The sequence below is a fragment of the Falco rusticolus genome, chromosome 12 (assembly GCF_015220075.1).
Source record: "Falco rusticolus isolate bFalRus1 chromosome 12, bFalRus1.pri, whole genome shotgun sequence".
Taxonomy (NCBI): domain Eukaryota; kingdom Metazoa; phylum Chordata; class Aves; order Falconiformes; family Falconidae; genus Falco; species Falco rusticolus.
Window position 1 is genome coordinate 21283195 of NC_051198.1, and position 11555 is coordinate 21294749.

General features: G+C 35.3%; 1 protein-coding gene across 5 annotated transcripts in view; it reads left to right on the plus strand.

Moving 5' to 3' along the window:
• SYT14 (synaptotagmin 14) overlaps window positions 1–11555 on the plus strand; it is a 93908-nt gene that overhangs the window by 72620 nt on the left and 9733 nt on the right. For 3 of the 5 annotated variants that reach the window (XM_037405910.1, XM_037405912.1, XM_037405906.1), the window contains 2 exons: window positions 7178–7367; window positions 10390–10446. In XM_037405910.1, coding sequence (XP_037261807.1) covers window positions 7178–7367; window positions 10390–10446 — 247 coding nt within the window. The remainder of the gene's footprint in view (window positions 1–7177; window positions 7368–10389; window positions 10447–11555) is intronic. The other 2 variants (XM_037405911.1, XM_037405909.1) reach the window with 1 other exon arrangement.

An 11555-nucleotide genomic window follows, 5' to 3' on the forward strand; every position in this document is an offset into this window, starting at 1 on the left:
CTGATAATTTAAAAACCCTTTAAACAAAAAGTATTAATAGAAAATTCTCATGAAATAGGAAAAGCAACACAGAAATCTCACTGGGAACTTCTTCAAAGTCTTTCAAAAGAGTGGAATGTAGTTTTGTCATCGTTAAGAATATATACATTTTATTTTGTTATTTTCATGTTATGACTAAATTACGGTATCATAAAGTTTGAAAACAGACCTTATTTTAATAATGCTGTATTTTTCTTATTAGAAAACCCACAAAGGTTTTAATTTTTATTAAGATTAATTTTAAATTACTTTAAAATTGGTATTTGTGTAGTATTGTCACATCTAAGGAGGTTTTGTAGCACTGTATGTTATAGTATCTATGGTAAATTAAAGCTGTGCGTAGAATTTTTAAGGATTTAGTCCTTTGACTGTAGTGAATGAAAAAAATATTATTTTTCATACTATTTCCATTTTCCAGTGTTTCATCCATGAGAAAATGATGTGCTTTGTAAAATTCGGCATCCAGAAGGTTTTTTTTTTTCTCTTGAGGGTAAAAAACAAGGTAGTACAAAAGCTTTTGATTAGAAATGTGAATTTTATCACTTCAGATAATCTGATTTTCAACTACATTAATAGTAGTTTAATAATCAAAACAATTCCGTATTTGATGTGAATTCTACCACTGTTGACTGTATTTATTTGCTAATGATTTCTAAATTGGAATTTGTGAATAGGAAGTACTGGTAATTTTTGAAGCATGTCATTCTACCCAAAGTAAATACTTTTTGTTTCCTAAAATCAAGTTGCATCATGGAAATATTATTGAAATATTTACTTCCATGTGTGTGATTTAAGTTGACTTAGATATTAATACTGTAAAGTGTGAAGTACATGAATAAAAATGCACATTATACTTAATTGGAATGTTCTTCAAGGAAGCTATTAAGCAAAACCCCCAAATAATTACCTGTCATAAATAATGATGCGTTCCTAAACTTGAATCCTTGTGAGATGCCTAAAACTGTATGTTTCAATGTTTGCAAATTCAGTTTATAAGTTTAAAGAAAAATACTGAAAACCGTATGTTCTCTTCATTTTACTATACAGGACAGCCAGCTACAAATAGGAGTTGGAATTTCCTCTCTAACATGTAAAGATAGGTAGCTTTGTGTGATTTCAAAAGTAATGGTTTTCTTAAAAAAAATAATCAAACAACTCCTCTCCCAAAACAACCAAAAAACCAAACACCAAACAAACCCCCCCTAGAACATCCAGACTGACAATACTTAAAATCAAGGTGTTTTTTTTAAATTGACAGAGCTTTAAAATGACAGTAGTATGCAGTACTAGAAAGAAACCTTTTTAAAAAGCAAATAAAAAGACCTTTTTTGGCACTTGCTTCTTCATTTAATTCTTATTTTGCAACCTCTTTGCTAAATTTTTTTATTATTATTTCTAATCTTAGTAATAAGAATCTTATTATTCCAAACAATGCTGTTTTGAGCATCATTTAACACTTCAGTTCTACCTTCAGAAACAAAAAGTTGATGCTTCTTGCAGGTATTAGTATACAGAAAGTGTATCAGTGGTTTAGTTTAAGGAACTGTTTTGTTACGAATATCATATTTTTGAGGGCTTCTTTTTCTTAAGCATATTGATCCTCAGTTCTTCCGTGAATTAGGGGAAACAGAAGCAGGAGTGATAAGGAACTGAGGCAAACACCTCTGCAAAAGCCTCTATAGCATGTAAGTGGGATTTAGATGCCAGAATTCAAAATTATAAAGCTCCATTCTTTGACATTCATAATTATTTTACATTCCTCTGTTTTCAGGGCTGAGTTCTTCAGGTGGTTTAAGTTCTCTTTCCCAGGAATGGTCTTAATGTTTTTTTTCAAAAATATTTTAGTCTTGAAACATGGTTTTATAAAGTATCTAGTGCTTAAGCCACAAATTAAGGATGTGGAGCCTCTGGGTTGGGTTGTTTCTGCCTCTCTGGCTTCTCCGAGCAGAAGCAGGGCTCTGGAGATGGGCTCCAGGCTAAGAGCTGGGCTGGAGCCTGTTTGGTGCCTGGGTGCCCTCTTCACCTCAACAAGCTTTTGCATCAAAGTGGAACAGTGGCTTCAGGGCTCAGCGTTGGGCTGGTGGTTAAGACAGATGAGTACTTTTATTTAAAATGTTGGAGACCTGGATTCAGTTCCCTCTTTTGCCTACTAGGATTCAAATTTCCTTTCCTAACCTCTCAGTTGTATTGATGCAGAAGAAATGTGCAAAAAAGTTCTTTAAGAGATTAGTGGTATAACATTAACATTTAAAATTTCAGAGAGACATTTTGACAAGTAACATGCTGTGAATCAGATTTTTGTTGCTGAAGGATTGTCAGCAAGGTTTCATCTTTCCTGTGTATATTTTGAAAAGCCAAGAGAATCAGATGTTCTTGTTCCGTAAGCTTGTGGAGGCATGATTTTAACCTGTGCATTGAGGAAAATGAGCTTTAACTGCCCTCAGCATGGCCGTGTTGTTCCCTGTGATTAACTCCTTTTGGCTTAAGAGTAGAATTTATAAGCAGAACTTCACAGTGTATGAAAATAACAGTAGGAGATGAATATGTAAGTAAAAAATATCCTGTTTCCATGGAATTATGGTGCAAGAAGACAAATAAATACATTTAACATTGTTGCAAACTGAGGATTCTCTAAGAGGGCAGAGAAAAAGATTTTTAAAGTACTTAGGGGTTCAGGTCTGACGTCATGCACTGTGTGTGTTCACTTCCATTGGCACTAGGGAAAAAAGTGTGTTCTTTTTTTTTTGATTGCATATGAAATACAAATGCTGCTTAACAGGAGTGTTTCTGTTATATATCTATTAAAAAGTGAGGTTTCTTCCCTAGATAATATATGCAAAGTAGGCATCAAGGACAATAGTTTGGAGAATTAGTAATTAAGTTTTTTGTAGACTATAGCACATGACTCTTATAATCCAGTGAAAAGCAGCAAGTGGTAACCAAATAAAGTCCACCTAACTTTGTAATAAAGTACCGTCCTGTGTTGTATATGGGAAAGATTTTGGTCCTTTGCACAAAGCTCTGTGTTAGAAAATTGAAAAGCTGGTGCAGCGACAGATCTTTGAACAAAATATTTGGAATAGACTTTACCTACTGGGTTTTTTTGCTTGTGTTTACTGTTAATGATATATTTTTTGTTATGGCTAAATTGACAAAAATAGGTTAGAGATTTAGTGTTAATATCCTGGAGTCAACCTCAAGAGACAGCTCCTTGCACTGTGGTCGCATCATCAATACCTTGACAGTTCATCTGAGTTCTTAAAAATCTGCATTTAAGATTTTACAGCAGTTCTTACTAGGCTATTCTGGTGCTTCACTGACCTTTAAAGGCTTTTGCTATTATGGAATCTTAGTACTTTTCCCCCTGCTTATTAAAATACACAGTGTTTATAGAGGAAGAGAGGGAAGAGTTACAAAAATAAACTTACGTAGACAGATTGTTTCAACCAAATAGTAACTTTTGGTCTAAATACTACATTTCCCACAGTGAAGCTACAGAATCAAAGTGGCCTACAGATAGATTTACAGATAGATTGAATGCAGAACGGTTTGGGGATGAAAAGCATCTGGTAGCACTGTAATGTCATGAGATGAAAGCTTTGTTGTAGCTAAGTTTATATTCATGTTGTACCAATTAGCAATTTCAATGGTAATATTTTACAATTTGGCATGTGATCGTGAATATTCTATTTTGAGCAGTTAAGAATGTAACTTCTTGTCCTGCCTTTTTCCCGATGAGTTTGTTAGCACTCTTCTTGAATTTTTGACTGCGTAAACAGAAAAACCCTTCTAAAAAGAGAGTTGAAAAACCTGTTATTTTCAGTTCTAGTGCAGCTTACAGACTTAACACAAAGTCAAGTTACCCACAGACATATTATCACAGAATATCTTACTTAATGAATGGATTTCCACAATGTGAACAATAAACTCTGTGCTGGAGAAAATACATTTGAGGAGACATCTAATAATATTCCGTATCCCTGATTTTAACTTTGTCTTGCAATGAAAAGTCTTTCTTCAATTGTTGATCTGAGCCATGTTTATCTCGGCTGTCTCTTTACCTTCTGTAATTCCTGTTTCTTCTCTTCCTAATAGGATCTTTCTGTTTTCTTTCAAAAGAAAACTGACAAAATACAACTTCACCTTCTCCTTTTTCTCATGTCTTTTACCTACTTGCCCCCAAATACTCTGTTTTCTTCTCTATTATAGACGCAGAAATTATACTTTGGTTTATGTCATTTAACCCTGTTTTTACCCAGTAACATCAGTCTGTCTTCTAATCTGCTTCACACATTGCTGCATTTTTCTTCTTAATGTTTCACTTTCTTTTATATTCAGATTTTCCAGTTCCTAACTGAAAAGCAGAGTATTTTTTAAAATACATTTAGTTCAGCATGAAACAAAATGGATTGGAGTCTTTTTTTTTTAATGTGAAATGAAAAATAAAGTATTGTTTAGATTGCTCGTCAGTTAATTTGGTTGGTTTATTTTAATGTCTTTAAACCATGCCATTTTGTAGGAGGGAGATTCATAAGTTTATTGTACACTGAGGATTAAACAACATGTGTGTGTTTGTTTCAGACCTGCCACCTGTCTCAAAAAAAAAGGCAAAATATTTTGTTTTAGAAAATACTGTAGCAAAACATGTAAGTTAGACCCTGTCTCCACATTTTCATCAAGGGTATCTCTACTGATTGCAACAGTTTTAAGGTAGTCACTTAGTTGCATTTCCATCCACTTACTAATCTGAAGCATCACCTAGGTCTTCTCATCCCACTGTTAGGCTGGTGAGATCCTTTTCTCTGGCCTTGACAAACGCGGTATTGTCCTTCTCACATCCACTCAGAACTCTGCTGTAAAGGAATGATTTTTCTAGCCCATCCTTGTGTAACCTTGTCATATCACGCTTGTTTCATTTTCAGTTGTTTCAATTGTTTTCTTCCTTCTCTATTGTATCACACAGAAGCTACTTGTCTTCCCTTTCAAGTTACTTTAGGACTCATTCCACTCAATTATCACTCATTTACTATTTACTATTCCTAGCATTCCAAACATTTTTCCGATACCCATTGTAATGAGTTTAACTCAGTCCTAAACTGATTTAGACAAAGTCCCTATTAGAACATCAGTAAACTGTACAAATAAATTGCAGTTAGGAAAAAGTGCTATCATCACCTCTCGGTACAGATGTCAGAGTCCTTTGAGGGTTTGGGGAGGAGTGTTACCCAGCTGCTCGCTTTGTGTTATGTCTTTTTTGTGGACTTGTGGCATGATCACAATCAAATATGAGACCTAAGCTTTGAACAGTGTCAGGCTGATTGTGGTTAAATTCCTGGCACAACAAAATAGATGAATAAGCATCATAGGGATAATGTGTTACAATTTTAAAAGACCAGAAAACTTAAGCAATGGCTGTAGTTGTGACAGGCTGAGGCTTTCAAGGGTGCAGTGAATACTGTGACTGCTGAACCAAGTCACCTGTCTTTTAAATTTTCCATTTTTTATTCTTCTCTGAAGTTAGGAATCAAATGTTTCCTGTCTTGTGAATGCCAAGAATCAGAGAATGGATGTATACTTGTAATTAATTTTCAGCAATTTACAATTTGCAACCCATTTTAAATATATTCTTGGACTTGAGTAAAGAAATAACCGAAGGTTTAAAATCCAGAATTTGCAGCTTGGGGGGATAGAAGTCTGAGAATTTTGTCGAGGTCCTTCTTTAGTAGTAAGAATACATTTGCTAACAACAGTGAATGTTTATTAATGAGGAACTGGATTCCTACTTGAAACTTCTGCCAGACTTCTTGGAAATACTCTGTTGAGAAGAACTAGTTAAAATGTTAATATGAGGGATATTACTGTATGCTCATAATTTCTTCTTGTAGGTATCACATCTTTTATAATTTGAGATTCTGTAATGCATTTGGGCTTTATATGTCAGATGAAGTTACTTGCTGTAAAGTTAACTTTTTTTCTTGATGAGGATTTGTGCTATTTAGGTTTTAGGACTGATCTTGCGCCCATGTCAGCTGTTGCTGGAAATGATAGAGACATTTGGAATCTGGAAGAATCAGCTTCACAAAATCATCATGACTCCTTGGAAGAGTGCTGCCAGATTCCCAAATGAGTCAAGCCATATTTGAAAAATCTGTGGATCCAATTTGCATTTTTATGAGAGAATCATAAAGGAATGTACTGATAATTCAAAAGTCTCTTCTCAGCTGCCAAACAAATTGCTGATCCATTGGCCAGATTCTGTCCATTTTATTGTTTTCAGTGGTACAGCTATATGTGCCAGTGCATGAAAGCAAGAAATAAAACTAGGATCAACTATGGTATGATTAGCATGGCAGCTTAAAGAAAGGTGGTTTTTTTTTGTTTTTTTTTTAAGGCCAATACTGAGGGGTTAAAATGACAAAAATGAATATTAGAAGCTCCTGTCAAAGATATGATATGGTGAGAATGCATGAGATCTGAATTTTTTGGAAGCTTGCAGGGTAGAAATTAAAGCATCACTTGCTGTGTTTCAGGATGGCATTCTTCTTTCCCACTGAAGACAAAGCGTCTATTGCAATTCTGTATCCCTAGATCAACTAAATTCCTTGCAAGCTAATTTATTCTAGACAGAGTGCATTTTTCTATTTGCATGTGTTCTGTTATTTTGCTACTCATAAATTCTCAGTCTAGAGAATAACCTTTACAAAGGATGAATAAGAATTTCCTGCATTTTATTATCTTCAAAGTTCCACTGGTGTTTTCCATTTTTTGAAAAGTAAAAGATCCAAGGTTTAATGTTCTCCAGGATGCTGATAAAATATGTTTCAGGTCTTACCTTAGCAATTGAAGTAAACAGGGACTATAAATGCTGCTGCTCTTCTGTTATTTCTCCTGAATTACTAAGTAACGGAAACACAAAATTAAGAATTACTTTAATTCCAGACTGCTTTAGTCTGTGTTAATTCTTAACATGTGCAAATGGAGTATATATTAAGGATGTACATTTCTTACTGGGTGATTGAATGGAAATGCTGTTACTGTCAGTAAGTTGCTTTCCTAATTTTCTATGCATTATTCTAAAAATTAACTTCCCAGTAACATCGTTCCATAAAATACATAGAACTTTTTGTCTGTTCTATAGGGTTGTGACTCTCAAGTGAGCATGTCAGAAGTGTCCTGCAGTGAAAGTACCTCCTCTTGTCAGTCTCTGGTACATGGCTCAGCTCCAGAAATCCTCATTGGCCTCCTTTATAACGCTACAACTGGAAGATTATCAGCAGAAGTGATAAAAGGCAGCCACTTCAAAAACTTGGCAGCGAACAGACCACCCAGTGAGTGAAAATCTTTTTTCATCCCAATGCTTCTGTACTGGTGGGGCTTTCGGCAGCAAGGACTTGAATCCCATCATTTAGCCTTACCCAATCACAACGAAATAGAGCAATCATCAACTAATCTGTTTCATGTTTTATGTTTCTAGTCACTTGGGAAATAGCAAAAATCTAAAATTCAAAATATTAATTGTAAGTTGACATGACTGTTTTAATTTTTCATGATGACTGACTAATAAATTACCTTTATCATAATGATTAATTGCTAAATTACTAATGCCTCACATCACAGGCCAAGAATAAAAAGTTAGTATTTAAAGAGAAAGTACATGCCAGCTAATATTAATATGAACGGTTATTGCTGTTCCTAGAGGGGTTGATACTGTAGTCTTTAATTGCTTATGTGCCTGTGTATATGTGGTAGTAATATATGTAACTTGAGAGTGTCAGTGACGACAATGGAGAAAGAAATAAGAGACCTTTGGCGTATTTACTGTGCAGAAGGAATGTTCGCCATCGGAAAGGACTTGAACTGTGTGTTCAATCATTTGTTCAAAAATACATTTGTCTGAAATATCTGTGAACTTTATATACTTCCAAATTGGAGCCAGATGGAATGTCACATACACAGAATGTTTTTACTGTCTCTAATTCTTTGATATAGTTTGAGAAAGTTCAGTAATGAACTTTTTAAAAAATTATTTGTTATTGTTTTTTAGATGATGAGACTGATTTACATGAATTGTAGCCAGACATACCTGCCTGTTCTTGATTTTGTCTGGAGGCTCAGGTTTTAGCCCCTTTTTCTTTTTCTTAATCCCCAGGTTTGTATAGCACGAGCAGATTATCTGGCACTAGTAGATTATGTAGCAGTCTGCCAACATTTTATAAGTGGTTTGCACATCTCACTTTGTCTTCAGAGTTTAGGAAATAAGCCAAACAACTTGAGACTGATGCTCTCCTCTTTCTTTCTTGACCCATGTATTATTCGATCTGTTAATTACATTTGGCTTAGTTTTACTGTGCTTTGCTTTCTCTATACTTTTCACACTGATGAAGCCAGACTTTGTTAATATGGCCAGAGAAGGAAGGCAAAAGTAAAATCTCCAATACTTTTACATAATTAGGGAGCTGCCTGAGTCACCTATTTGGACACAAAGCATAGAAATAGATGGGGAAAGCCAAGAAGCCTCAAGGACACTGGGGTGGGGGAAGGAATGAACAGGAGAGAAGACTTGGAGAGAAGGGACCATGTGTGCCCTTAAAGCAAAAACAGTAGGTGGCTTATGCTTATCTTTCTGGAATCGCTAGAGGAAGCCAAGTTTGTCTTATGTTTAGAATGTGCAAGTTAGATAGGGGTTCAGTACTTGTGTTGAAGACAGACATGTTCATTCCCTGATGTGTTAATTCCCAAAATGTGCTCTGTGAGCCCATGCTGTCTAGCTAACAGTTGTGTATGTCTCTGGGGTCAAAATCTGTTTCAGATGGCAAGTAAGTAGCGTAGAACTGGCCCATAGCCCTGTAATACTGTGTTCGGTCTAACCTTTTTGGAGGGAAGATCTTGTGTGTTACCTTTTTTCATTCCCTCTGAAGGACACGGGGAAGTTTTGGTATTTGTAATACTAGTAGTCCAGTTCTGTTTAGGCAAGTAAAGGTTTGGAGTTCTGCTGTTTCTAGAAAGCTGAAAACTAGTGCACTTTCTGGGTCTCCTAAGACCATGCACAGAACATTGTGGAATCCAAATTTCTCCTCTTTAGTGCCATCCCTCGCTGCCCTGCCCCCAGCAGTGGTAACACCTTCATGTAAACTCCTGGACCCAGGTGTATACCACTGCCAGTTCCTAACTCACTGTCAAGCATATCATGGACACATACCAGCCTCTCTCTAAACCATCAGTGATCCAAAAATCCTGAGAAGTGCTGAAAGCACGTGTGCCAGGTCAGTTTTCATTCAGGTCTTGAGAAACTGTGATAGAAATGAAAGCTATTTTTCTTTCCCACATGGGATCCTTTCAGTAGTGTAGATGATGTAAACCTGTGCAATTTTTGTGAAACTCTTCTGCAGCAAATACGGATTGAGTCCTACATTTCTGCTTCTTGGTAGTAAATAATTCTCTGCTGCATATTATATGTTATATGGTAACTCATTTAGCAACCGAATACAGGCAAATAGGCCAAATCCTGCAGGCAGTAACAGTTGATGTTAGAACATGTCTTTGTTTCTCTGTGTGACAGGTAATATTTCATCTGAGAAAAAGATGCTGCTTAGTACTCGTTAAAATTTTGTTAAAAGGTGTAAGAGCTTTTGCACATTAAATGCATGTGTGTGTATGTATGCATGCACGCACACGTTAGATTCATAAACACGTGGATTTTAACAAGTGAGATTTTTACATTTTGGGTAGAGACCCATAGTTAAATTTCAGATGTAAGCATCCTTCAGCTATTCTTAGAGCTTAGATCAGAGTCATTCTCATGCCCAAGTCCATCACTACTCAAGAACTGAAGTACTACCATCAAGTATCTGTAACTATAACAGCTAAGGGCAAAACCAGCTTAGTTTTCAGTTCAGTGAGTTTTCATTTTATTGCTTTTAATATATGAAGCATAATTACTGTGTGCAGTTTTTCGTAATATGCTGGAGTTTGCATGAAAAAGCGTAAGATTTGATAAAAAGAATACAGTGATTTTTACCCGGTCTTCTATAACCTGATCATGTGCATGATTCTTTCTATGTTCAGTGTGCTTTAGAACCCAGTAGCTATTAGTGCTAAGATAACCCATTATGTAAGCGGTGTAATTTTTGTTAAAGATTACACAAAAACTGCACAAAATTTTCATTTCATTAAATTTTACCCAACAATCCTTTTGTTCAATCCTTTTTCTGATCTATGCTGCTAATGTTTTGTGTTCTTCCATGCCAGTGAATAGTGTTTCCTCTTAATCTTTAACCTTTGATCCTCTCTCACCCAAATATTGACATCTGGTCATTATTTCTTTTACTGCTTTCCACCCCCTGTTGTCAGACGGACTGTTCTGTTGTCTAAAACACTTGATAGGTGGACAGGTTTATATAATCCGAGGTGAGTTCCTGTAGAAACTAATTGGATGTTGTCTTTTTCATGCAAAAGAAAACTTGCCAGCAGTAAAGCTATCTATGGCTGCCTACCATACTAGTTTATAAAAGTCTGTGTTTATTATTTGTGGTGCACTCTAATGCAAAAGTTGCATTTATCTCTGATTATGGATGTTGGGATTTCAGTATACCTGCAAAGTGAATATATTCAATATGTTTCTTTTTACATAATCTCCAAACTTTTAATAACATTATTCATTAATTTGAATATGATAGGAATAAAGAATGAAACACCAGATTGTTTTGTATTTCTTAAAACCAGTTAACTTCATGAAATGTGCATCCTTCTGCAGGAGCATAGCTTGGTGCTTCTAGTCAAATGAAAATAGAGCTTTAAAAATAAGGGTTTCTACCCAAGTGCTAACACCCAGTGTGTGCTAACCACATTTACTTGCATGAGCTTCTTAAAGGTACTTCCTAAGAGCACTGTACAAGCTATGTTTTAAACAACCGTCTTGAGTTATGCAAAAATTTACTTCTTTTTAAAGACGTATTGAATTTATTTCTTCATTAGGAATTAGCAGAATTAGTAGGTTTTTTTGTATTGTGTAAACTTCCACCTTTGAATACACTTTGCTATATTTGGGTCTTAAAATAACTAAAATTGAAAAGCCCGAAGTGAGAACCACATCCATGCAGAGATTATTCGTAAGCATTTCCTTCTGGCTGTTTTGATATCATCACTGTATATTGACACCTTTTTTTTTCTCTTCATTAGTTGCCTTCATTCCACTTAGTTTATTCTCTGAAAATTCAGTGGTACGCTTTACAGTGTTGTGGCTAGCTGGAGCTTGCTAAGTGTTAATGCAATTTAAGTTTGTTTAGAAAAAACAACGGGGGTCAATGGGAAGAGGATTATGAGGTATACCTTTAACTTAATCCATTTGCATAGTACTGAAGCTAGTTAATTTGTTAGCGTGTTTGTAATACTTTGCTTACTTGTCATCTTTCCATGTGTCTAAACTAAGCCGTGTTCAGTCAGCCTGGTATACACCATATCCTTTTATCTTGTATATCTCATTCTCCAAAACTTTTGTTTTAAGATATCTGACATTC